Source organism: Dunckerocampus dactyliophorus, chromosome 7 (assembly GCF_027744805.1).
Source record: "Dunckerocampus dactyliophorus isolate RoL2022-P2 chromosome 7, RoL_Ddac_1.1, whole genome shotgun sequence".
In the NCBI taxonomy this organism is placed as follows: Eukaryota; Metazoa; Chordata; class Actinopteri; order Syngnathiformes; family Syngnathidae; genus Dunckerocampus; species Dunckerocampus dactyliophorus.
In genome coordinates this window covers 4,725,945-4,753,096 of record NC_072825.1, presented here as the reverse complement: position 1 = coordinate 4,753,096, position 27,152 = coordinate 4,725,945, and the positions used below count along the sequence as shown (strand labels likewise).

The following is a 27,152-nucleotide window of genomic DNA, read 5'->3' as shown; positions in this document are numbered from 1 at the left end:
CGAGACGGCGCACGCGCAGATCAAACACTGAGGCCCTGAAAAGATTTGTTTTATTTAACATTTGACACACAAAATAAATAAAAGTACAGCCAGTGAGCACACGTCCAAAATTGAATAACATTTTGTTTGTTCTTCACAATGCACCAGTCTCACTACAACCTTGAATGTCCACTTACTAAAAATATATATTCATATTATTTCAGCTTCTTTTGGGTAAACGGTTGGACAAGCAACTGTATAAGCAACAACTATAAAAGTAGTCATGTTTTACTAGAATATTCTAGAACGTTTAGTTGATTGGCGACTGATGTGCTTTGTGAGGACCTGCAGCAGACACAAAGCTGATGGAATGATCAGGAAGTTGAGTCTCGAGAGCAAAGAACAAAACCAAGAGACAGGTCCCATGATCAAAGGAAAAGAGACCTGTCAGGTTACAAGATCAGAAGAAACGACACCTGGTGAGACAGGTCATGCGACCCTCAACATGAGTTCTTCAAACATAAATTGTTTTTGGCCTTCAGACCGTTGCTATGGGAGTCATAAAAGTCATCATCATTTGAATAAAACTGGCTTTGATTTCTTCACATCATATTGACATTTAGAAGTAATAACGTAGCTATGTAATCATTATTCATTTGGCTTATTCTATTGTTAGAAATGAAATTCAAACCTAAAAAAACAAGTACAGTATTTCAAAACCTTTGGAAAAGAGCGAGGCGATGACGACGACTCCTCTAAGGCACAGGACGACTACAGCAGGCGTGCGTTTGGACCCTGAAGACACCGACTTTGCACCGCTGGGCTGGGCTGGGCTGGGCTGACCACCTGGCTTGTGTGTGACCGCAAGCTTGCTAGCCTGTTGTGCCTTTTGTAGACGTCGTACTTGAAAGAACGCCATCAGAGTCAACCGAAGCAGGGGTGTGGGGGTGTGTGTGTGTGTGTGTGTGTGTTGTAAGAAGCTTTCCATGTTTGTTCCCTTCTAGTGTATCACAACCTTTGACCTCCTGGAAGCAGGCTCAGTAGTGTTCAGTGGAATCATCAAGGGGCGGGAAAGACCAGGAATGTGGGTGATGGTGTGATGGGTGAGAGTAGCCAAATTGTCTTTCCTCCTGACTAACGCGGGAGGTCCTGCAAGCCCTCAGACTCCGTCACCTTCATCCTGGTCTTGCTCCTCCGGAGGGGAGGAGCCAGGACGTCATACCTCGTGGAAGCAGTCAGCGGGCGGCCTTCTCTCTCCTCTTCGCCACCTCTCCACCTTCTTAATGGCCTCCGATACCACACACACAGATGACGTGAGCGCCACCAGGAAGAGTAGGTCTGCACCACCAAGACAGGGCATAATGCACACGTGAGCAGGAGAAAAATTCACCAAGGAACACCGCCTTTGACGTTTGATAACTTTGATGGTCAAAGACGACCAGTCGCCACAAGAATGTAAATGTTAATATGTTGGCGCCACAAGGTCAGATCTTCATCATAATTGCTATGTGTAAAAATAAATAAATAAATAAAATGACACCCTAGCGCTATGGATAGCTCACTTCCTGAATTTGCCAGAGCGCTACCCAGTGGTGACAGGGAATGACAAAAAAAAACTTTGCAATGTACATTAGCCTACCCCTCCCTGGGGATTTTATAGATGGACTTCAAATTCAAGGCAAGTATGTAAGGCGTACTTGAGCTTAGGTTGCAAACCATATGCATGGAAAGCCCATGTGGTGGGTGTGACATGGCAGCAAAGTTTTTGCCTTCGCCACTGACCATAAGTGTCATAATTTGACTGCAGAAGGTCATACCTGGGTGAAAACTGATACGGCAAAGTAAAAATCCAGGCCCGAACAATATGATGGAGTTTGCACAGGAGACCCAGCTGTGGAGCAGCCTTTGATGACCCGCTTCTAATTAATAACTCATTTTAGTAATGGAGGACCCACCGAAGAAGCTGAGGCTCTCTGTCTGAAAGATGCTCTGCAGAGGCGGGAAGTAGATGACAAGCAGCTGACCCATTATGGATGCCAGCACGGCGAAGCAGAAGGTTCTGTTGCTGCATAGACCCATCTCGTGGACCATACGTGTCTGAGGACAGCACGCCAACGTGTTACTTAACCTACCACACTAGGTTTGTCATGACGTTTGCAACACGAAGCATCACCTGTGAGCGAGAGCTGAGTGCGTTGAACATGTCAAAGAAGACAAAGCAGGTGAAGGTCATGGTGGTGTCTCGAGGAGTGATCACATTGTCCTGCAACTGTAAGCAAACGCACACGTCAAGGTGCCATGTGCATTATTTATTATCATCATCATCACAACCTCTCTCCAGAAGACAAAGAGCGTCCCGCAGACAATGATGAAGGCCGACACCAGAACTTTGACGATGAGACTGCGCGTGATGATGCTGTCTTTCACATTCCGAGGAGGCTTCCGGATGACATCACGGTCCACAGGTTCTACGCCCAAACTGGCAACAAATGAAATGTTACAATTATTTTTGCCCTGACGCCAGCGGATACGACCTGCTTCATCGTTCTGGTACCTCTGAGCGGGCGGTCCGTCCATGATGATGTTGATCCACAGGATCTGCATAGCGTTCAGTGGGTTGGGAAAATTCATCAATGTCGCCAAGGAGATGAGCGTCAGCGCAGCAATGCTCCTGGAGGTCGGTGGGGGCAGAGTGAGGGCCGTGGTTATTCACCTTGCTGCCTCAATGGGAATGTAGAATGAAGTACTTCCACACTCACGTGCTCAGCTGGAATCGCACAAAGTTCTTGATATTGTTGTAAATGCCTTTTCCCTCCTCGATGGCCGACCTGCCAGCACAAGTCATCAGTGCACAAAAGGAAGAAGGAAGGAAGGCAGAAGGAAAAAGGAAGGAAGTAGAAAGACACATAGAAGGTAGAAGAAGGACAAAAAAAAAAAAAAAAAAAAAAATCGGAGAAACAAGGAAGAAAGAAGGACAACTGGATTAAAGAGGACTCACAAGATGGTCTGGAAGTCGTCGTCGACCAGGATCATGTCAGCTGCCTCCTTGCAAACATCTGTGCCCGTCTGGCCCATGGCCACACCGATGTCGGCCGCTTTCAGAGCTACAGCGTCATTGACTCCATCGCCCGTCATGGCCACCACGGCGCCAATGTTCTGGAGAGACTACAGACAAGAAGATGGAGAGAGGGAGGGGTATCTCAGGTTTTACTTCCTGTTATGCCCTGACATGGTGTGTGTGGTCACCTTGACAATCTTCAGCTTGTGTCTGGGACTGGCTCTGTAGAACACTGAGATCTGTAGAGACAAAAAGTACACATGCTCAGGAGCGCCTCCTATCTTCAGACCTCAGGTGTCGTGTGTGCGCTCTTACTCGAGGAACAACATGCGAGAGCTGCTGCAGGTCTAGGCGGTCCACTTCATCTCCTGACAGGCACTGACATCCTTTGAAGGAGAGGCCCAGTCGACTGCCTGTACACATTGAGCTACCATCATCATCATCACCAGACAGCCACATGATGCATGTAAACATGGCAAACATGTTGGCGACACACCATCAGTTATGATTATTATCAGCAAGTCTCCCGCCGTCCTTTGCACTCACCGATGGACATCGCAGTCTCCTGGGAGTCACCAGTGATCATCTTGATGGCGACACCGGAGCTGATGAGCGTGGCCACAGCCTCTTTGACCCCTGACCTGGGAGGGTCGATAATGCCAACCAGCCCCAGAAAGTTCAAACTCCCCATCTCGTGACCGGAAGCAAAGGCCAAGACTAAGGAAAGAGGGACAGAGAGAGCCAGATTGGACAGAGTGCTGGGAGACACACGTGGCAGCTGTCTCCATGAAGTCAAGTTGGTGTCTTTACCCCGGAGGCCTGCACTGCCCATATAACTGATCTGCTGCTGGTACAGCTCCATCTGCTGGTGGTTAAGCGGAAGTGCGGTTCCTCTGCTGCTGTAGGAGCTGCAGAAGCGGATCACCTGCTCGTAGGCGCCCTTCATGAAGAAGACCCCCGCCTTGTCCTGATGCAGCACAGGGGCAACACCATGGTGACATGTTAAATATGACTCCCCATTTTAAATGTTCTTCGTCAGTGTGTCTCCACCACACAAATATTCCACACTGTAATGAGGCAGTGAAGGAGTGAGCGCATCCCACCTTCTGCGTGTGGTGAATGCAGCGCACTGCCATCCACTTCTTCTCTGAGGTGAAGGGATGCTCCTCTTGGCGGACGTACTCTTGCTGCAGGCTCTCCAGCCCCATCTGAACAGCACATGGTGGTGGAGTTACAAGTACATGCCGAGTGACATGGACACTGTTTGCCTTCCTACCTTCATGGCGAGGGCGATGAGCGCTCCCTCTGTGGGCCGCCCCAGCAAAGTGCCGTTTCTGATAACAGAGTCGTTACACACACAGCCAACCTGACGCCCCCCCCGCAGACACACACACACACACACACACACACACACACACACACCAGTTAACAGTCTAGTTACTGTGCAAGTTGTGGTGTGACAATCTCCACGATGTGCAAACGTTCAGCCAGCAACTGACCTCCACGATCTTGCTGAGTGATGGGCGGGAAAGGCCGTGGACTATCTCTCCATCTACTAGAACCTCTCCGTCCCCATTGTAGCCCACGCCCGTCACCTGGGGTCCAGAGCAAAACGACACGAGCAACCAACATTGAGTTAACAAGTAGAAAAAGAGTCATGTTATGAATCGAATGGAATGTGGGGTTCACACCTCAGCATGGAGTCCATCAGACGTGAAAATCTGCGTGACGGTCATCTCGTTCTTGGTCAGCGTTCCGGTTTTGTCCGAACAGATGACGTTGCAGCATCCTGGCGGTAAGAACAGAAGGTCTCACACATTGACCCTGTGGCGACTCCAGTTGCTACCCCCATTTTTGTGCCGTACCCAGCGTCTCCACGATGGGAAGCTTCTTGACAATGGCCCTTTTCTTCACCATGCGCATCACGCCAAGCGCCAGTGTCACCGTCACCACAATGGGTAAACCCTCAGGAATGGCCGCCACCGCTAGGCTGAAGGTGTTGAAAGAATTAAATGCGGTTAGCCTAGTTTATCACGTCTTTCATGTTCTCATTTGATCTTTTTCATTAGTAACATATACATGCCTCAAGCATTATGTCAGGGATTGTGAAAGTAAAGTACCTGACACCGATTGTAAACATGTCCATGATCCTCTTTCCTTGCAGCCAGCCCACCAGCATGATGACCCCTGAAGGAAGCAGAGGCAGCGTGTTCAGCAACACACAGTGACGTGATGATGACACGTCATACTAACTGACCAATGATGCCGAAGGAATAAAGCGACAGCTGCTTCCCCAGCAGGTCCATGCTCTTCTGCAGCGGCGTCTTCGGAGCCTGAAAAATGCAAACAGTAAGTAAGTTGAATATGTGTGAGTGTGTGTGTGTGTGTGTGTGTGTGTGTGTGTGAGACAATAGGAAGAGACGCACTTCTTCTGCTTGCATCATCTTGAACACCTCCCCAAACTCAGAGTTCTCTCCTGTTCCTATGACGATTCCCTGACAGTCAGGAAGGAGAAAAGAAATATAAAAGTGTGTGTGTGTGTGTGTGTGCCAGAAGCTTCCAGAGTCGTACATGCACCATCGCGTTGCTACCTTGGCTCTGCCGCAGCGCACCAGCGTGCCCATGAAGGCGATGTTGCTGCGGGAAGCAATGTCACCGTCAGTGGCAGACAGCTGGTGGGAGATGGACTTCGAGCAGGGAGCAGTCTCCCCCGTCAGACTGGACTCATCCACAGACAGGTCAGAGGCCTGGTGGATCAGGTGGATCAATCAAAGCAGCAGTGCAGATTGTCTGAGCACCGCATGCATGTCAGCGTATGCTCACCTCAAAGAGGCGGAGGTCTGCCGGGACCCTCTCTCCCACCGACAGACAGACGGTGTCTCCAGGAACCAGTTCTCTGGCCAACATGTGCTGCAGCTGACCTTCCCTGACACTGAAACATCACCCCAGTGTTCACAAAATGCTTCTACACATTCCCGATGACTCCATCAGGGTTATACTTCATACCAGTGACATTCTGGAGGCACCAGCTTGCCAAGCTCTTCTAGAGACTTCTCTGAGCGATACTCCTGTAGAATAAACAGAGGGAGTGTTTAGGAGAACCTATTTTCCTATTATGCAGTTTGTCCTCCAGTCAGACTCACCTGGACAAAGGCGACAGTCACTACAATGATGATGGCCTGTCAGGAAAACAAACACAGCCTGTGTTTTGGATGTGGACACCACACAATGCTAATGCTAACCCCATTCAAGTTGATCAGATTTTCTCCGACGTTGCTCAAATGAAGCTTCTAGAATGAGCGGAGATGAACGTACCACAGTGATGCTAATAGCATCATCAAGTTGGTGCATGAGAACGCTGATGACGGCCGACGCCAGCAACAGCAGGATGAGCGGATCCTTAAACTGCAGGGACAGAAACATGAGTCCATCACTACTACAATAACAGTGAGCATTCATGTTTGGAATGAAGTCAAAATGCCAGATGATAAAAAGCTTCTGTTGCAAGCTCCACCCTCAGGTGGTAGGTGTGGTTTGGTGGGATGGGGCAGAGTCTTGCATCCTGTTTTATTTTCAGCTCCAACATCCCAGTGACCTGGTTTCAAGCGGGACACAACTGGTCTGTGTGCATGCTCGCTAATGTGCACACTATCAGTAGTGGTGGTTGTGTGATGGTGACACAGGACCGCCCCTCCCCTCCTGTGTTGACCCCTTATTGAGTCCAGTTAATTAAATGTGCTTTTAAGTTGAAATGCTGCAGGTCAACTGGAGTCCTTGGAGAGGCGGAATAAGATGATATAACAAAACAGAGATGGGCTGAGGCTCAGAGGGACCAGCACGTGCAAACAAGCATCCGGACAACATGACCAACAGTGCTTCCAAGGAGCAGCTATTATGTTTTTGACTTGTCAGCTTACCTGGGAGATGTACTTCCTCCACAGTGGTTCTTCTTCGCTGATGTCAAACTCATTCCAGCCATGGTAGATCCTGCGACGAGCCACTTCCTCCTCACTCAGTCCATACTGAAGGTTGGCCTGCAGTGCAGACAAAACAAGACCAACGCTCAGCCTCCTTCTTGGTGTCTGAACCCAAATAGTCTTAAAAAGTGTAAAATGCTGGAAAGCTACATCCATGATGTCATTCATACATTAACGGGATAACGACATGCTCATACCTGAAGGGCGCACGCCACTTCATTGACGGCCAATTCGCTTGCTTTTTTGGAGCTTAGCACAGGGACCATGTTGTCATCTTCACTGCACTCTTGTGTGTGGGAAAGCTGCAACAGACACACACATACACATTTACACAGTGAGGTAACTTGGGTTAGCATGGATCACAAATAGTCAAACAGCCAACTAATCTAAATAACTTTGTGAGTTTATTTTGGGTGGGTGGAAGAAAGTTTCTATCACTGCATGGACTGCTAGCACTAACAATTATTCATTCGTTGTGATGCACTCTCTTGAAGCAATGACCTTTCTACTGGTGGTAACACTGTATGCTACTCAGTGCAGCAGAAACACTCCATTTCTGTCGGCATGATTTGGGAGCTCCACATTTACACCACCAAATCATGCCGGTGTAATGACTTGCCCCCCCATCTGCTACGATGTTTCACTTGCTCTTCTTGCGGGATCAGCCTCAAAAACCTGTAGCTCATCCTCCGAATATTCATGCTCAAAAAGACACTAGGTCCCCAACTTATGAACATCCGACTTGCGAACATGTGCGGATACGAACACAAGCCGACTGGTCTATATTTTATTTTATTTTGCCTTGTAGTCGCTCCATCAGTATTTATACTGCTACATGCTTGACCAGTAGAGGGCACTGTGACACTGTTAATGGGACCAACAGGAGAGAAAGACGAGGAAGAGGAGAAAGGAAGGCTAAGAGTTGTATGATACAACCCGGACAGAGCGTGTGATTAAAGTTTATGAAGAGTTAAAAGGCCTGCTTAATTCTACACCACCCATAGAACACTACCTTTTTTAGAAGAGTCTACCGACGACGATGATTTTTACTTTTTTCAATAACTCCTCCTACTCCTCCACCATTACCACCAACGACGTATGCTCGACCACTCCTCTTCAAAAGGTAAATAACATTATCATTACGTATTATGATATCATTTTTATTATTGTTTTTTTTCATTAATTATCCTTGTTTAATATTACTACTACATCCAAACTCATATTTACATACATACACATACTGTATATGTACTGTATATATGTATACACGTACATGTAGTACCTATATAATTGGTAATATTACCTTTTCTCTGACTAAAGAACAAATCGACTTGCGAACGGTCGTCTGGAAGCAATTGTGTTCTTAAGTTGGGGACCTAGTGTATAGGGTTCCGGATCCTCATTTGTCCAAAAGTAGTTGGTGGCGGCAGCTTTCACAAAGTATGCCATGATTTGTTGTCGCAAACAGACACTCGCTTGATATGCTGCTGATGTTGACAGACGTGGCGGCGTGAGTTGTGAAATCAATGCGCCCAGGAAAGAAGTTCTGGTAATATTTAAAATGATAAAAAATACAACATGTACCTGTTATTGCATGGTCACAGCATGTACAGGTGTGAAAAAGTGTTTGCCCCCTTCATGATTTTTTTTTTTTTTTGCATGTTTGTCACACTTAAATGTTTCAGATCAAACTAATTTCAATATTAGTCAACGACAACACAACTGGATACAAAATGCTGTTTTTAAATCAAGTTTTTATTATTAAGAGAGAAAATCCAAACCGACATGGCCCTGTGTGAAAAGGTGATTGCCCCCTAAACTTAATAACTGGTTGGGCCACCACCAGGTCACATAAGGATTGTGGATGATGAGCAAAATTCCAAAAATAGTGCAGTTCACCTGGACAACATTGCAGAACATCCCTTAACTGGTCTGTTTGCGCTACATGTTTGCTTATGTCAACACTACCAACCTACAGGCCGGACACTAACCTTACTGCTATTTCTCGTCTTCCTTCAATGTTTTCTTAAGATACAGGTGCCCCACCCTGCCACAGCACACACATACACTTTTCTCATACCTCTCTCATCTACCTGTTCTTTTTATCTGTATATCTCACTCATTCTTCCATGTCACCTGCTTCACTTCTCTCTATCGTCTGTCTGTGTATTTAGAGTCTCAATGTTTAGCGCCTGCAATACACACATTTGATTGGCTGAGTGGTAGAGCTGCAACAATTAATCAATGAATCAATGATCCAATTAATTGACATTAACAATGATTAGTTGCAGGCCTACTGAGTAGTATCATGTAGGGCTGGAAATCCCAGGGTACCTCATGACACTACACGATTTGCGATACATGGCACACAATCACGACAATATCTTGATAAGTCAATAAGGTGAAACAAAAAGTAACTGCCATTTTCCGACAAGAAGCACCTCCTAGATGACATGTAAAATGGTGACTAGACACACTGAGGAGGAACGGTGAAAGACGTTTTCTAGCAGCTACATTTTATTAACAATAAAATGGCAACATTGCATCGATAAACCATCTTAAGGTTAAATATCGCGATACTTTGCCGTAACGATATTTAATTCCTCCAAGTATCATGTAGGATCAGTGGATTTCCTCATCTGATCAACCAGTTCCGTTAAGTCTAAAAAAGATGCGCCGATCAACATGAAAGCGCCCCATCAAAACCTAGAAAAACAATTTCTTGACTGCATACTTCTTAACTGTAAGTCCGTATAGGATGGCATGTGGGTCCGAACTTGGACCGCCAATTAGCAATCTTTGCCTTAAATGATCAAAAATAGGTATTTTTTTTATGAATTTGTCCGTTATTTGTGCTTTTTTGCTATTCACTCAGGTCTAATTTTTATGTCTTTTAAAACAATGAATTATTGAATATATAATATATATAATATATATTATAATATATTTAATATATGATTTCGTTTTAATTAACGAATTATTAATAATTTCATTAAAGTTGTGGCATCCTTTCCACAAGCTTGTGCAATGTCACATTTGTCTGTGCACGAGGTGCATTCATTTTTGGACAAGATCTTGTGTAGATTGGGACCACTGCGCAAAGGTCCCCCATTGTCTTCCCAATCTTTAAATCATGTTACGTTAAAGAAAGTAATAAAAATGTTAAAAACAAGGATAAACGAGTCCATGTTTCCCCACACGGCTGCATTCTAACTGTGGCAGGTGTCAATGCTCTCATTTGCATAATTGACCATGACGCATGTGCATGTCATTTTTATGGAAACACAGCTGTCACTACGACTATGATATCAGAACATTATCAAAACATCACACACTTAAGAGAAGCTATTAATGTTTGAAATATATCTTTTAAAGAACAGCACATCGGCAATTACTTCTGGGCCAATAACATTATAGAAAGCAAGTGGCTAAGAGAATAGCAGTACCAATGACAACATATACACACATTAAAGCTGTAAACCTATGCAAAACACTGTACAGAAGTAGATTTTTATTGTATCTATTGTATCACTCGGAGGGCAGGCACAAGTGACTCTTTCATGCACTGACAACATGTTGGGGAATTAGAACAATCCTGCACCTCACCCAACCAGTTGAGGTTGGACCCAGCATATACCGTATGTAGTAATTTGGCATTGTGTTGACAACGTGAATGATGAGGAGGACAATGAAAACCGGAATCAAACACCAGAAGCCAGGAATACAATAACGTCACAGCCAAAAAGCTGAAGAGCAGCAGGTGGGGTTTGTGAAATTTTCCAAGCAGCGGCACATTTGTGAGAAAATACACTCCTGATCAAAATTTTAAGAAAATTTTGCACTGTTGGATTTTAAGACAGAGATTCAAAATGCAAAAAGAAGAAGTGGGAGTGAGACAAAAGTTTTTTACTAAGCAAACCACCATTAAAGTGAAAGACAGTTGTGTGAAAAAGTGTTTGGCTGATTTCTTTTTTTTTTTTGCATGTTTGTCACACTTAAATGTTTCAGATCAAACAATTTTAAATATTAGTCAATGAAAACAAAACTGAACACAAAATGCAGTTTTTAAATGAAATTTTTCATTAGTAAGTAAGTGATTGCCGCCCCAGAAGGTGTTTTCCCCATTACATCTGGCGTAAAAGTAATACTGCATTTCAGAAAAAGAGCATCATACCAACAGTAAAATATGGTGGTGGTAGTGTGATGTACTGGGGCAGTTTTGCTGCTTCAGGACCTGGAAGACTTGCTCTGATAAATGGAACCATGAATTCTGCTGTCTGCCAAAAAAATCCTGAAGGAGAATGTCTGGCCATGTGTTCGTGACCTCAAGCTGAAACAAACTTGGGGTCTGCAGCAGGACAACGATCCAAAACACACCAGCAAGTCCACCTCTGAATGGCTGAAGAAAAACAAAATGAAGACTTTGGAGTGGCCCAGTCAAAGTCCTGACCTGAATCCTATTGAGATGCTTGTGGCATGACCTTAAAAAGGAGCTTCATGCTCGAAAACCCTCCAATGTGGCTGAATTACAACACTTCTGCAAAGATGAGTGGCCGAAAATTCCTCCACAGCGCTGTAAAAGACTGATTGACAGTTATCGCAAACGCTTGATTGCAGTTGTTGCTGGTAAGGGTGGCCCAACCAGTTATTAGGTTTAGGGGGCAATCACTTTTTCACACAAGGCCATGTAGGTTTAAAAAACGCATTTTGTGCTCAGGTGTGTTGTCATTGACTAATATTTAAGTTTGTTTGATGATCTGAAATATTTAAGTGTGACAAACATGCAAAACTGTTTATCACCTGATCAAAAGTTTAAGACCATACCTACAAAAACAAATCCCCCTAAAATAGAAACAAAATGTCCAAAAAAATGACTCAGTCATGAGCAGCTGCACCATTCTTGTTAATCACCTCAAAAATTGGTTTGGGCATGCTTGATACCAGTGCAGGGGCGCCGTAAAGGGGGGAAAGGTTAGGACAATTCCAAGGGCCCCTCACTGACAGGGGCCACAGTAAATGGGTAAAATAATATAAATAGGGAAAATCTATCGTATTGTGATTTAAAAAAAAAATAAGTCAGAAAACGATTAAAACAATCTCTTGTATTTGGCAGCAACAGTTCAATATCTATATTGACTGACCACACCTCTATAGTCACATGAAATGGTTTGGTCCACCACTACCTTCACCGTGCTTCATAGCAGCAGCCTGTTGCCTGTCAGTCGGCTTTTGCAGCAGAGCAGAGTGAAACTATGCTGCCGGTGCATGGTAAAATAAAGCCTGGGATTGAACAAAGGAAAGAAAGCAAGGTGAGAGAAGAGAGGCAAATGAAAAGGGTGTCAATATGTAACCCGGGTTTTTTGTTTTTGTGGAAATAAACCTGTTGGCTTAATGTTCACAATGAAATAAGGTAGCAGAGTGTTGGCATGTTGTATTAGCCTACATCTGAGTCCTTTTCAACCAACATTTAACCAGCGCAGGTAAATGTTTAGCATGTATTATTAAAATCAGTTGTCCCTCCACCATTTACCAGGCTTAACAACAGATGAGTCAGAAGCAGCCCTATCTCCCCATAACTTTACCCTTCCCTGAAAGTGAGAGAACACTGTGTTCAATGACATGTCACTTAGTATCACTGCATGGAGTCTGTGGGGATTTCTCTCTCTTGATCATACTACATTACCAAAAAAAATATTTTTGTGATGACAGTAAATTGTTTGATGGCTGCGCTTCACGTCATGAACTCCACTGCAGAAATGGGTGTTTTTGCCAAGTTCCTTTGTCAAACCGCTATTTCACGACAATGTGGAAAATGTGCTTGTTGCTGAAAGCTTTTTAATATGTTGCCTTGACTTCGGCTGCGTTATCTTCTGCATAATCCTTTTAAATTTCTGGTATACAACATCTGTAATGTTTGATAGCAAATGCTATGGACGTAATACATGAAGTGTATGTACAATGAACACTACGTAGCTATTTTCACTGAAAGATGGTCAAAAAACCAACAACAAAAAACTAATTTTTAAGGTGTGGCGGCTTTTATTTTGTTGTGGCAGTGCGCCACAATCAATTACATGGGCGGAAACCCTGTACCTTGTAACAATGAAATAATGTGGAAATGTATGCATCTTACTTTATGGTAGGAAACATTTATTATGAACAACTTAATTGTCTTATCTGACTACTTCACAGCCAGCAAGCCGTGAAGGGTGATGACCTAATACTTTTTTTTCATTTTTTTTTGGTGTAACGAGCATTTTAAGTGGTAAATGTAGGTCAGTGTTTCTGGTAGTGTTTAACAGAGAAGACTTTTCTGGCCCTGACTGCACACCACTGATCATTATCGTGAGCCATGTATCACAGATTCCCAGCCCTATTTGATATGGTTGGCATTATTTGCCGAGGCAACATGCTGATTGAACGGTCACCTATGTTGTGTTTCCAGTCAGTCAGCTGTTTAGAAGACGCAAATAAACAACCAATTTAACAGTACAGTTTGTCTTTATGGAGGTATAATAATACAGTCGTTAACTGTTGGTCTCCGTTGTTATTTGTCACAGGGGGGCGGGAAATAAAGTCAACCAAAAATTACCGCATGAACTGAACATTCGAAGACTCAGCAAGGAATGGACAGAATAACAAGAGCTCCAAACTCATCACGATGCGGACTTCGACCGACTACCTAGCTAACTAGCTAGCTGCACCTGCCGGCTGACATCGTTGCTTATTCCAACGAAAGTGGAACAATGGTCCAACTAAACATGTCCACACTCACATAACGAACCACGTCCATACATCACTCTCAACAGGCTGTCAGACTCACGGTGGTTTCCCCGGTTGCATTAGCAGCAAGCTAACAGCGAAGGCTGAGCCTCAGGAGGGCCGCGGGTGTTTTTCAACGAAAAGGGTGAAGTCAATAGCTTCGAACCGAGTCTGACTAAAGCGTCAGCAAACATTTGACTTACCAGGCGCTCCCGTTTCTTCACCATCTTCCATAAAACCGCAGCGCAGCTCGATTATCTCTGACAGAAGTGAAATCACCATCGCACACGCTCTAACTCTTCACAGCTTCATGTTACTTCCGGATATACTTTCAAAACAACAGCATGACTTCTGTACACAATCTGCTGTATTTACAGTCATGCCAGTGACACGCAGCGAGGTTCATGGCTGTTGAGGCACTGACTCCTTTGGAGTTTTTTATGTTAACGTTTTGAAATCATACAGAAAATACATTTGGTCGAATGACAAATATTAATATTTATTTTGTTATCAACGCTCACATTTGACTTTTCTGTTACTTGACTACTTGCAGTTTTTTACTCAAATGTATAAATACTACTTACACTTGCAAAACTGGTCCATGGAATGTTTTTACACAATAAGTGTCAAATGTAAATAGTACAAAAATCTGTTTGTAATCTAAACGACTTGCTGATTCTGTGTCTCACTAAATTTGTCCATAAAATTAAACGCTGCTACAACCAAACACGATGACTTTTATTTTAAATGCCACAGAATTCATTTCCTGTTTATTGTCTATCTGCTGTTGTTGCCAGAAAGTTCCTCCTGGTTGTAACAAAGATCGTTTACGCAACTGATTAAAACAATTTTACTGTCGCAAAATTGTCAGCGATCATTTAAAAAAAGACTATAAAGGGAGGGAAAGTTGTTGTAATCACATTTAATATTTAATATCTGAAGAAACAGCATAAAAAGGCACCGAATGTCTATTGAATTTGATAATGTTGATTACATCTGTTGATGACTGACTCCTTCCGTTGACAATGGACTTCTTACCCGCACAGTAAAGTGGAATCTAATCTGTAATCCACTCACTACACCCACTACATTAGGTACACAATCTAATCTGTTTATTATCTGCAGCGGTAAAGGCAGGAGTTGTGATACTTTACATGTTTTGCATGTTTTAAGTTCCTTAGATTGTACATGTAGTCACTATGTAATGGCCAGTCAGTGTGTATTTTCGATAAAAATGAATGTATATGTGTTTTTTTTTTGTGTTTTGATCAGTTTTATTGTTGGCTGTCGACCGGCAAAGTTAGCTGTGTATGTGGGGTTTACCTGCTTAAATAGACGATCTTGAGCAAATGGGACATCATGGGAGGAGGCGGAAGTGACTGTCGAATGCTCGAGGCACCAAAATTGAAGCGCGAAAAGTGCGAGATAAGGAATACAATAAGTATTGAATATATAGTTGAGAGATTTGATATCTGGACTGGAGGTGGGTTGTGGGAAGTGGACTGCATAGGTCTCGGCCGACGGCCTATATGGGCCCGGTACGACGAGACCGGTGCGCCACGACCTGCAACAAACCAAAAGAGATACGAAGAGCTGGTGGCGGTGGAGCGGAGGGAGCTGAAGTGCGAGTGCAACCAAACTGTACCGTGAGTGTAACAATGGGCTGTAGCTCAGATGATGTTAGCGACGAAGGGGCAGAGGAGATGGAGTACACACAGGTTAAAATAGCAAGGAAACAGTCATGGTCAGAAGCAAGCAGCGGGAAAGATCATGATGGAAGACAAACAAAGAAAAAAATACGAGCTAAAACAAATGGCAAAGAAGAGTCAGATGAAGAATACAAAGTTATTATTACAATGAGCAAAGATAAAGGACATTTTCACCCAGTTCATCTGACTAAAGCAATTGAAAAAGAAATAGGGAAAGTTAAATACGCCAAAATGCTCAATAACAGAAGAATATTAATTTCGACAGCAAATAAAAGACAGCAAGAAAACATTATGAGATTGAAGTACCTTGATGGAGGAGAAATAAAAGTACACATACCAGGAGAGGCAGCAGTAATAAGAGGAGTTATATCAAACGTACCGTTGGAAATGTCCATGGATGAGGTGAAGAGAGAAATAAGAGGTGGCAAAATAACAGAAGCTAGACGACTCCAAACCAGCAGAGGAGGAGTAAAAAGTGACAGTTTGTCTGTATTACTTGTATTTGAAAAGACAATACCGACAGACATACGTATAGGATGTATGAATTTTAGGGTGAGGGAGTACATTCCTCAACCACTAAGATGTTACAAATGTCAGAGAATGGGACACACAGCACAGCAATGTCAGTGGAGGCAAAGGTGTGCAAAGTGTGGTGGAGAACATGACTATGGGAAATGTGCTAGCGATGCTAAACTAAGATGTTGCAATTGTGGAGGAGAACATAGTGCCGCATATGGCGGATGTGAAGTGCAAAGACATGCCAAAGAAGTGCAAAAATACAAAAGAGAAAATAAGGTATCATATGCTGAAGCAGTAAAGAATATAGGTATGTGTGTAATTAAGCAAAATAAACCAGTAGAGAATCAGGAAACTCATATAGACCAGACAGGACAAGTAGTAGGACTTCCTCAGAGAACAGACCATAGAAGATCTCAATCAGAATGGAATGCTCCCCAACAGAAATGTAATCATAAGTGTGCAATTGAAGAAGACACATTAGTAGTAAATAAAAAGAACTTTGTAGCTTTTATATGTAAAGTCATCAATGTGGCCACGAGGCAGGAAAGGAAAAGTGACAGGATCAAAACGGTTGTGGAAGCGGCAGAACAATATTTAAACATCAAAGACGTGAAAGCAGAAGAAATACATAGTATGTTGACTATACATAATGATGCAGGACCTCAGAACGGTAATTAAAATCACAATGGTACTCCACATCCTACAATGGAATGCAAGAAGTTTAATAGCAAATGGACAAGAACTTAAGAAATATATAACAGAAAGTAGCAAAAGACCTGATATTATATGTGTGCAAGAAACGTGGCTTAGACCACAGCTGGATTATGTGTTGAATGGCTATGAATCAGTGCGATTCGATCGAAAAGAAAACCAAGGGGGAGGGTGTGCAACATTTGTGAGGGATGGAATAATATATAATAGAATAACAACAGCAAATGAAATAGAATGTGTGATTGTTGAAATACATCAAGCAAATACAAATATAATCATTATTAATATATATAACCCCTGTAAACTACTAGATGTTGAAACAATGGAGAAGATAATAAGGAGGCATGGTGGTAGAGAGATCTGGTGTGGGGACTTTAATGCACATAATAGTTTATGGGGAAGTAAGCAAACAGATCACAATGGAATAGTAGTAGAAGAACTCATGGATATCAGACAGTTAGTATGCTTAAACAAGGGAAATGGAACAAGAATAGATATACGGTCAAATACAATGTCATGCATTGATTTAACTCTGGTCTCACATAGCTTGGCAAGTTCCTGTGAATGGTATGTAAATGAAACCACAAGTATAGGAAGTGACCATTTTCCGATAAGTTGTACAATAAACGCAGAAGTAGATATCAAAGAAAGACACAGACATAAAAAGTGGTGCTTTTCAAAAGCGGATTGGGGAAAATTCAGGGAGGAATGTAGTAAAGCAGCAAATTCAATATCAATGGAAGGTGGCATAGAGGAATGCGCAGTTAAGATCACAAATAAGATAATAGAGGCAGCAATGAAAAGTATACCGTGTAAGTCAATTGGAGGGGAAAGGAAAATGGTTCCATGGTGGAATGAAAAGTGCACAACAGCTGTAAAAGAAAGAAATTGCGCATTAAGAAGGTTAAGGAAGAACCTCAGCCAAGAAAATGTAATAAATTATCAGAGGAAAAAAGCTATAGCCCGAAGAGTAATTAAAAACAGTAAACAAAACGCATGGAGGGATTATTGCTCTGCCATAGGAAGGGAAATTAAGATAGGAGATGTATGGTCAATGTTAAAGAAGATGAGTGGGAAAAACGTGTTTACTAAAATACCTATATTAGAAGATAAGGGAACAATGTATGTGACTGATAAAGAAAAAGCAAATGTGCTGGGGAAAAAGTTTGCAGGGGTGCATAGTGGAGACCATCTGGATGAAAATCATAGACGAGGGAAGGAGAGGATGATTAAAAAGAATAGGGATGTGTTACTAAAACAGGATAGTGAGGAGAGTGTGATGGATGTTGAAATTAATATCAATGAATTGCTAATAGTATTAAATAAAAGTAAAGATACTGCAACAGGAGAAGACCAATTGAGTTATATTATGTTCCAGAATCTACCAGAAAATATGTTGGGAAAAATATTATATTTATTTAACAAAATATGGGAAGAAGGGATAATACCAAAGCAATGGAAAAGTGCATTAATTTTACCATTTAATAAACCCGGTAAGGATCCAAAACACCCTGTGAATTATCGACCTATTGCTCTTACATCACATCTATGCAAATGGATGGAGAAAGTTCTAGTCAGAAGACTTAACTATTTCCTTGAAAGTCGAGAGTTACTTACAACTTATCAGTGTGGGTTTAGAAAAGGACGATCAACAATGGATGCTGTAGTTAGAGTAAGTAATGAAATAGAGAAAACCTTTAAAATGAAAGAGTTGATGAATATTGTATTCTTTGATATTGAAAAGGCTTATGATTCCATGTGGCGGGAGGGTTTATTGATTAAGATGAATAGGATGGGAATTAGAGGTAGGTTCTATAACTGGGTCCTTGATTTCATATCGGACAGAAAGTTCAAAGTTAAAGTAGGATCAGAGATGTCAGAAGAATACAGTATAGCAAATGGTATACCACAGGGGAGTGTAATTAGTCCAGTTTTGTTTAACATAATGATAAATGATATATTCATGAATCTGGATAGAAGGATTGGGTCGGCCCTATATGCAGATGATGGAGTGATTTGGGCAAGGGGACGAGATTCTATAAATGTGACAAGTAAAATGAAGGAAGCAATAAAGAAGATAGAACAATGGTCATATGACTGGGGATTTAAGCTATCACCTAATAAAACATGTTACATGACGATTACCCGGAAAAAAGGCATAAAAAATCAGAACCTGATGCTATATGGACAAAACATGATAAAAGTAGATCATTTTAAATATCTTGGTATGTGGCTAGATCAGAAAGGCACATGGAAGACCCATGTGGAAAAGGTAGAAGAGAAATGTAAGAGGATAATAAACTTAATGAGAGCTGTTACAGGTAAGGAGTGGGGAGCAGATAAACAGTCACTAATATATATATATAGAGCTTTGATGAGAGCAAATATAGATTATGGAAGTTTTGTATATGGAGCTGCAGCTAAAACACATTTAATGAAAATAGAAAGAAATATTCACAAAGCATTTAGGATATGTACAGGTGCAATCATATCAACACCAATTAAAGCAATGCAGGTGGAGTTAGGAGAAGTACCGTATGACCTGAGAAGAGATCAACTTATGTTAACATACTGGAGTAGACTTAAAGGATGTAGGCATGGACATCTGGCCAAGAATGTGATAGAGGAATGTTGGGAGTATAATACAACTAAAAGTAATAGCTTTGGGTGGGTAATTAAAGATAAAATAGATAAATATAACATAAAAAATATACATATTAATAATTCTACACCCATAAGCAATATTCCTATTTGGCTATTTCCGAAACCTGAAGTAGATATACATATAACAGAGTTAAAAAATAAATGGAAAGATAATGAAAAAGGACATAAGGCAAGTCAATATATTAAAAACAAATATTATGGTTACTTAGATATGTATACAGATGGATCAAAAAGCGAAGAAGGGAAGGTGGGGATTGGAATCTATGTACCAACAATGAATTATAGCATCATTAAAAGATTACCTGACCAGCTCTCGGTTTATACAGCAGAAATGATGGCAATTATTATAGGCTTGCAATGGATAGAGGAAATAAAACCAGATAGAGTGGTATGTTGTGTGGACTCTCTGGCAGCATTATATAGTATTAAAAATATGGAATCAAGTCGAGAGGATTTATTATTAGAAATACATCAAAACTTATTCCAACTACACATGTTAAAAATAGACATAAGATTTTGCTGGGTGCCTGCACATGTAGGGGTGGAGGGGAATGAGGTGGCAGATAAAATGGCTAAAATGGGAATTAGAAGGAATGAAATTATAGATATACCTGCTGGTAAAGACGAAGTAAAGGCAATAATCAAAAAACAAATGATGGAGAAATGGCAAAATAGGTGGGATAAGGGTAGTAGCGGGAGAAAGTATTATAAAGTACAAAAATCTATCAGCACACAAGGGGTGAAGAGAAAAAACAGAAAAGAGGAAATAGTGTTAACTAGGATGAGGCTCAATCACACCGGGTTAAATGACAAGATGTTTTTGATAGGGAAATGTAAATCAAAAGTATGTATGGAATGCAAAAGTATAGAGAACGTAGAACACATATTACTACACTGCAAGAGATATAGGGAAGAACGTGTAACGTTAAGGAAAAGAATTAAGAAGATAGGAAGGGAATGGAGCATTGAGGGTATCTTAGGAACAGGTGGGGAGGGGGTAAGAGATATACAGAGGGCAGTGATAGAATATTTGAAGGACACAGGATTATATAATAGAATATAGATAAGTATTAGAATATTTTAGTATTATATTATATAGTATTATATAGTAATATATAGTATTATATAAGTATTATTATTAGGATTATTATTAGTAGTAGTATAAGTAGTCTCCTCACTATCTAAGATAGCATAAAGTAAGATACTGTATATGGCCCATGTTACATACTCCGGTACAGTAGGTGGCGGTATGCACCTTTTCAAGTCATGGTTGCAACCCGCCATTAAACTAAAAGAAGAAGAAGAAGAATGGGACATCATCATATGACCCGGAAACACAACAACAGCTGCTGAAAACTCATCAGTTCGCTTGTTCTTGGTCAGATTGTATCTGTCGGTAAAGCCTTTATTTATTTAGATATAATCCGATCGTGAATTGTAAACGCTCAGTAGCAACCACAGCCGTGCCAGCAGCAGGTAACGTGTTTTTTTACAACGACTCCAAGGCAGTTTTCGTGTTGTGAACGTAATCGAAGAGGTAATGACTGTTAGCTAGCATGCTAAAGTAGCGCTGTCATATTTGAAGTCATGTGACGCCCCTTAGCACGTAAATACGTCCTGATGTTTTAGCCTTCCGACGCCTTATCTTCATTTAGACACCAAACCGATCAAAAATAACATTTTCCTGCCCCCAGTAGCAAATCACACATCGACATGTCATGAAAACATCAATTGTTAGTGTACAGCCCTGTAAGTTCGCGTAACAACGACCAAATTCATGTGGGCATTATAGCAAAACAAGTGCGGTACAATACAATTCTAAAGTGCATGTGGGACAACAACATTACTTTTATATCTTAGAGTTAGAAGTGTTTACAGAAGGCTAAACAACAGTGATGTGACCTTTGAAGCTGATGTTTGCAGGGGTGCAATGGGGAACCAGCTGGCAGGCATCGCCCCATCACAGATCTTGTCCGTGGACAGCTACTTCTCGGACATCCACGACCACGAGTATGACAAGAGTCTGGGCAGCACGCGCTTCTTCAAGGTTGCTCGAGCCAAACACCGTGAGGGCCTGGTGGTAGTAAAGGTTTTCGCCATCCAGGACCCTTCTCTGCCGCTAACCAGCTACAAGCAGGAACTGGAGGAGCTGAAGATCCGCCTGCACTCCTGCCAGAACTGCCTGCCCTTCCAGAAGACCGCCCTGACGGAGAAGGCTGCCATTTTGTTTCGCCAGTATGTCCGGGACAACCTTTATGACCGCATCAGCACCCGGCCTTTCCTCAACAATGTGGAGAAGCGCTGGCTGGCCTTCCAGATCCTCAATGCTGTAGACCAGGCACACAAGGCTGGTGTGCGCCACGGCGACATAAAGACTGAGAATGTAATGGTGACCAGCTGGAACTGGGTGCTGCTCACCGACTTTGCCAGCTTCAAGCCCACCTACCTGCCCGAAGACAACCCCGCTGACTTCAACTACTTCTTTGACACGTCCAGGCGCAGGACGTGCTACATTGCGCCCGAGCGCTTTGTGGATGGCAGCATGTTTACCACGGAGAGTGACCAGAACACGCCTCTGGTGGACCTGACAAACAACAACCAGAGGAGCAGAGGAGAGCTCAAGCAGGCCATGGACATCTTCTCTGCAGGTAGGTACCTAGGTCATGGCAAAGATGTGTGAAAAGGCTATGAGAGTTTGCTTTGACTTCAGTAACTCTATTCTCTGCCTAGCAGCTAACATTCTCTTGCTGTCTTTGCTGGACGACAACAACCTGTTCTGATACGTGTGTGTGTGTGTTGCTTTCAGGCTGCGTGATCGCTGAGCTGTTCACAGAAGGCGTCCCGCTTTTCGACCTGTCCCAGCTCCTGGCATACCGTAAAGGTCATTTCCAGACTGAGCAAGTCCTGGAGAAGATCGAGGACCGCAGCATCCGAGAGCTGGTGAGGAGTGTGTTAACACGTTGGTATAGAAACCACAAATGAGCATCACTGGTGTGACTCTGCTGTCTCTCAGGTGGCTCAGATGGTTCAGAGGGAACCGGAGCGGCGCCTGGCGGCAGAGGACTACCTGAAGCAGCAGAGAGGCAAAGCATTCCCCGACATCTTCTACACCTTCCTGCAGCCTTACATGGCGCAGTTTGCCAAAGAGACCTTCCAGTCGGCTGACGAGCGGGTGCTCATTATCCGCAAGGACCTGGACAACATCCTTCACAACCTGAGAGGTGCACACGGGTGTTTTCTTAATGGCCGTCTTCTTTAATGTGAATGAATGTCCTCGTGATGGCGTCGGCATGCGTTCACAAATGTAGCCATGTTCTTTCATCACTGGGTGTATGAATGTTCTCGTCTTCTAAATGGGCTAACAAGATTGAATATTCTATGTCTTTTAACTTCACCAGTTAACGAGTGTGGGCGTGTTGTTCATGCAGGCACGTCATGTTCCCCTCAGGAGGTTGACGAGGGTGTTGCGAGCATGAAGGAGCAGCAGGGCCTCATTGTGCTGACGTCCGTCATCACTTCCTGCCTGCAGACGCTGCGCTCATGCGACTCCAAGCTGGCAGCACTCGAGCTCATCCTCCACTTGGCGCCGCGGTTGGGTGTCGACATCCTGCTGGACCGCGTTGTGCCGTACCTGCTGCACTTCTGCAACGATCCTGTACCGCGTGTGCGTGCCCAGGCTGTGCGCACTCTCACCAAAGTGTTGGCGCTGGTCAAGGAGGTACCACGCAACGACGTCAACATCTACCCAGAGTACATCCTGCCTGGCATCGCCCACCTCGCTCAGGACGACGCCACCATCGTCCGTCTGGCCTACGCAGGTCAGTGGCTGCTGTTTACGTATGAATGTGAGCACACGTGTGTTTTGAATGTTCTTCTCCATCCTGTCAGAGAATGTGGCGCACCTGGCAGAGAGCGCACTCCGCTTCTTGGAGTTGGTCCAGGAAAACAACGTGAACACAGAGCACGATGCCAGTGGCGAGGACGTCGAGGAAACGCTGCACCCCAATGAGAACTATGACTCGGGTGTGTGTGCGTTGGTCTGAACACGTGCACGTAGTCGTGAGTGTGACTGTGTTTGTGTGTGCAGAGCTGCAGGCGCTTCACGAGATGGTGCAGCAGAAGGTGGTGACGCTGCTGAGCGACTCTGAGAACGTGGTGAAACAGTCGCTGATGGAGAACGGCATCACGCGACTCTGCGTCTTCTTCGGGCGCCAGAAGGCCAATGACGTGCTGCTGTCACACATGATCACCTTCCTCAACGACAAGAACGACTGGCACCTTCGGGGCGCCTTCTTTGACAGCATCGTTGGTGAGAACCATCTTTCTTGTCATACATCATGCTTGTGTTAGCCTCTCACATTCTGTCCAATCGCAAGTCACTGTCCTCCATTGTTTCACCACGTGGAGGTGTGGCGGCGTATGTGGGCTGGCAGAGCTCGTCCATCTTGAAGCCGCTCCTCCAGCAGGGCCTGAGCGACACAGAGGAGTTTGTCATCTATAAAGCTCTGAACGCGCTCATGTGCATGTGCCAGCTGGGTCTGCTGCAGAAACCTCACATCTACGAGTTTGTCGCCGACATTGGTAAGCTTGTGCGTCACGCCGACCCCGCACCTCATGCCGTGTTTCTGACCTGTGCCTCCGTGCTTGCTGCAGCGCCGTTTCTGTGTCACCCCAACCTGTGGATCCGTTACAGCGCGGTGGGCTTCGTCACAGTGGTCGCTCAGCACCTCAACGTGGCCGATGTCTACTGCAAGCTGATGCCACACCTCAACCCGTTCATCACGCAGCCCATCATCCAGGTGAGTGCTCCCTTCACTGCCACGCCGTGATGATGGTGGCTGTCAGCTGTGTGCCGCTACATCCTCAGATCGACAAGGAGCTGGTGCTGCTGAGCGTCCTGAAGGAGCCACTGAGCCGCTCCATCTTTGACTACGCGCTTCGCTCCAAAGACATCTCCAGCCTCTTTCGCCACCTGCTGCTGCGGCAGAAGAAGCGTGCAGGATCCATCCCAGAATGTCCCCCTCCCGAAGACCCAGCCATTGCTCAGCTCCTCAAGAAGCTGCTCTCACAGGTGAACGTGCGCCAGCAGGGGGGGTGACGCCACCCGACACTAGCCTCCTAGTGTTAGGTAACCGTGGTAACCAGAGAGCGGTGACAGTCATGCATAGATGTCGCTGTGATGATCTTGGTGGCCATGTTGCTAGCACTTGTGTCCTGATTTTGGTCCGTGCAGGGAATGACAGAGGCGGAGGAGGACAAGCTACTGGCGCTGCGAGACTTCATGCTGAAGTCCAACAAGGCCAAAGCCAACATGGGCGAGCAGACTCACCTGGGGGACGCTGCCCAGACAGGAGTCATTGACCTGGCCATGCTCGGCATCACCGGGCGTCAAGTGGACCTGGCTAAGCCCAAAGGCGAGGTTGACGACAAGCGAGGTGACGTGCACACTTTTTTTTTTTCCCTTCTTGAGGCTAACAGGTGGCTAAGGTGGTGATGTTAAAGAAGGTTAATTGTTGTCCTTTCCCACAGCGAGGAAGCACATCAAGCAGGACTCCATCATGAACGAGGAGTGGAAGAGTATGTTTGGATCTCAAGAGGCCGCCACACCACCCCCCACGGTCCAAGTTTCTTCTTGTACTGCTAACGTCCTGGCCAGCCAATCACTGATGATGTTTATTAATCAACGCATGCATGCTCCTGCAGGCGGCTGACGTGCCCTCGAATCAGACACGGAAGAGCACCGCGTCCCCAGCAGTCCCCGTGCTCCAGTCGGTGATGAGTGGCCCCGCCTACCAACGGCGCATTAACACATGCAAGGCAGAGCTTCAGCAGCTGGTGCAGCAGAAGCGAGACCAATGCAGCGCAGAGCGCATGGCCAAAGAAATCATGGAGAGCGCCGAGTGGGAGAGTCGACCTCCGCCTCCCGGTATTTAGCACACTCAGGCCAGGGGAGGGCGTCATACAGCTGTGGTGATCCGACACGTATGTGTTTTAGGTTGGCACCCTAAGGGGCTGCTGGTCGCCCACCTCCACGAACACAAAGCTGCCGTCAATCGCATCAGAGTCTCGGACGAACACGCCATCTTCGCCACGGCGTCCAATGACGGCACGGTCAAAGTGTGGGACAGTCAAAAGATGGAGGGAAAGACCACCACAACAAGGTCGGTGTTCACCTACTCACGTATTGGCGGTCACGTCAAGACGTTGGCCTTCTGTCAGGGATCGCATTACTTGGCCGTGGCGTCAGACAATGGATCCATCCAGCTGCTTGCGGTGGAAGCCAACAAACCACCAAAGTCCCCCAAAGTCCAACCCTTTCAGACTAGGTAACCAAAACACCTCAGCAGAGGGAGTATCAATTCTTATCAATTATCAATTCTATTGTGCATATGTTGGCTCCGCCCAGGTCTCTGGACCTCCAGGAGGATGGCTGTGCAGTGGACATCCACCATTTCAACTCCGGCGCTCAGAGCGTGCTGGCGTACGCCACTGTCAACGGCTCGCTGGTTGGTTGGGACCTTCGCTCCAACTCCAACGCCTGGACGCTTCGCCATGACCTCCGCCTGGGACTCATCACCTCCTTCAGCGTGGACATGCACCAGTGCTGGCTTTGTCTCGGTGCGCACACCACCCGCCCTCTTGGATGCCGGGGTCAAGATGCACGTAAACTACTCTCACGTGTTTCCTCATCAGGGACGAGCAGCGGCACCATGGCGTGCTGGGACATGCGTTTCCAGCTCCCCATCTCTAACCACACCCACCCCGCACGTGCACGAATCAGACGGTTACTCATGCACCCGCTCTACCAGTCGTCTGTCATCGCAGGTGAGGCAGCCCTCACTAGCATTCTTTACCCACTTTCTGTGCAATTCCTGTTCACCTGGCTTGCGCCCATGTATTGTCATGCAGCCGTCCAGGGCAACAATGAAGTGTCCATGTGGGACATGGAGACAGGAGACCGCAAGTTCACGCTGTGGGCCAGTTCAGCGCCGCCACTGTCTGAGTTGCAGGTGAGTTAGCATTGTGGTGGCTTTCTTTAGCATCAATCCATCCATTCATTGGCCTGTCCTGCAGCCCTCTCCTCACAGTGTGCACGGCATCTACTGCAGTCCGGCTGACGGGAACCCGCTCCTCCTGACGGCCGGCTCCGACATGCGGATCAGGTCTGAAAAGCTCTTGTGTTATTGTTGAGTTTGCTCGAGCAGGCTTGTCACCATCTGACTTGTGCTCATCAGGTTCTGGGATTTGGTGTACCCGGAGAGGTCGTACATCGTGGCAGGCGGAGCCAACGATTCATTGCACTGCCCGTCCGTCTTTTATAGCAGGAAGATCATTGAAGGAACCGAAGTGGTGCAGGTAAAACACATGCTCCCCTGTTTGGCAACACCTTCTTATGAGAGCACCTGTCCTAGCTCACTGTTTACTTCCACCGCAGGAGATCCACAGCAAACAGAAGAGCGGCGCCACGGAGGACTCGCCACGTCGCGGCCCCGAGTCGCTGCCCGTGGGACACCATGACATCATCACTGACATCGCCACCTTCCAGACCACACAAGGCTTCATTGTCACCTCATCACGAGACGGCATCATAAAAGTGTGGAAGTGACACACACACACACACACACACACACACACACACATTGTACATAGTCCTTGTAGAAAGTAGGAGTCATGTGACCTGCTCACCTCAATAAAGGCAGTCAGCCACTTAAACATTTTCCTTTTTTCCACTTCCATTAACTGCCACAAGGGGACACTCCTAACCTGTATACT

General features: G+C 44.8%; 2 protein-coding genes across 4 annotated transcripts; one reads left to right on the top strand and one right to left on the bottom strand.

The window, feature by feature from the left end:
- Positions 1-40: 40 nt before the first annotated feature.
- atp2c1 (ATPase secretory pathway Ca2+ transporting 1) lies at positions 41-14,106 on the bottom strand. Of its 2 annotated transcripts, XM_054782537.1 has the most exons (27): positions 13,980-14,106; positions 7,212-7,316; positions 6,955-7,071; positions 6,353-6,442; positions 6,181-6,216; positions 6,044-6,105; positions 5,861-5,969; positions 5,629-5,784; positions 5,464-5,532; positions 5,295-5,370; positions 5,158-5,224; positions 4,903-5,027; positions 4,729-4,826; positions 4,537-4,632; positions 4,314-4,403; positions 4,141-4,245; positions 3,848-4,004; positions 3,584-3,754; positions 3,353-3,450; positions 3,226-3,276; positions 2,978-3,144; positions 2,739-2,807; positions 2,534-2,650; positions 2,311-2,458; positions 2,153-2,248; positions 1,935-2,076; positions 41-1,317 (listed from the first exon to the last, which is right to left on the bottom strand). In XM_054782537.1, the coding sequence occupies exons 1-27, from the start codon at positions 14,001-14,003 to the stop codon at positions 1,196-1,198; spliced, it is 2,763 nt and encodes a 920-aa protein (XP_054638512.1). In that variant the 5' UTR covers positions 14,004-14,106; the 3' UTR covers positions 41-1,195. The 2 variants fall into 2 exon arrangements, with proteins under 2 accessions (XP_054638512.1, XP_054638511.1); XM_054782536.1 differs by having other exon boundaries at positions 5,464-5,784.
- Positions 14,107-15,151: 1,045 nt separating this feature from the next.
- On the top strand, positions 15,152-27,096 carry pik3r4 (phosphoinositide-3-kinase, regulatory subunit 4). Of its 2 annotated transcripts, none has more exons than XM_054782780.1 (20): positions 15,152-15,422; positions 21,303-22,027; positions 22,186-22,319; positions 22,393-22,600; positions 22,808-23,197; positions 23,268-23,402; positions 23,467-23,688; positions 23,787-23,960; positions 24,033-24,178; positions 24,247-24,450; positions 24,613-24,814; positions 24,909-24,997; positions 25,083-25,305; positions 25,375-25,705; positions 25,786-25,997; positions 26,073-26,204; positions 26,289-26,389; positions 26,454-26,542; positions 26,615-26,735; positions 26,815-27,096. In XM_054782780.1, the coding sequence occupies exons 1-20, from the start codon at positions 15,163-15,165 to the stop codon at positions 26,983-26,985; spliced, it is 4,269 nt and encodes a 1,422-aa protein (XP_054638755.1). In that variant the 5' UTR covers positions 15,152-15,162; the 3' UTR covers positions 26,986-27,096. The 2 variants fall into 2 exon arrangements, with proteins under 2 accessions (XP_054638755.1, XP_054638756.1); XM_054782781.1 differs by lacking the exon at positions 26,815-27,096 and having other exon boundaries at positions 25,375-25,540; positions 25,599-25,705; positions 26,615-26,736.
- The last annotated feature ends 56 nt before the right edge of the window (positions 27,097-27,152 follow it).

Bases quoted from the DNA above. Each gene is read 5' to 3' on its own strand.
- atp2c1 (XM_054782536.1), bottom strand. From the start codon at position 14,003: ATGGTGAAGAAACGGGAGCGCCTG. The intron at 6,443-6,954 runs GTAAGCTGACAA...CTGTCCCTGCAG, and splicing joins GGAGGAAGTACATCTCCCAG to TTTAAGGATCCGCTCATCCT. The intron at 1,318-1,934 runs GTGGGTCCTCCA...TTGGTGGTGCAG, and splicing joins AGAGAGCCTCAGCTTCTTCG to ACCTACTCTTCCTGGTGGCG.
- pik3r4 (XM_054782780.1), top strand. From the start codon at position 15,163: ATGCTCGAGGCACCAAAATTGAAGCGCGAAAAGTGCGAGATAAGGAAT. The intron at 23,198-23,267 runs GTCAGTGGCTGC...CCATCCTGTCAG, and splicing joins CGTCCGTCTGGCCTACGCAG to AGAATGTGGCGCACCTGGCA. The intron at 26,205-26,288 runs GTGAGGCAGCCC...ATTGTCATGCAG, and splicing joins CCAGTCGTCTGTCATCGCAG to CCGTCCAGGGCAACAATGAA.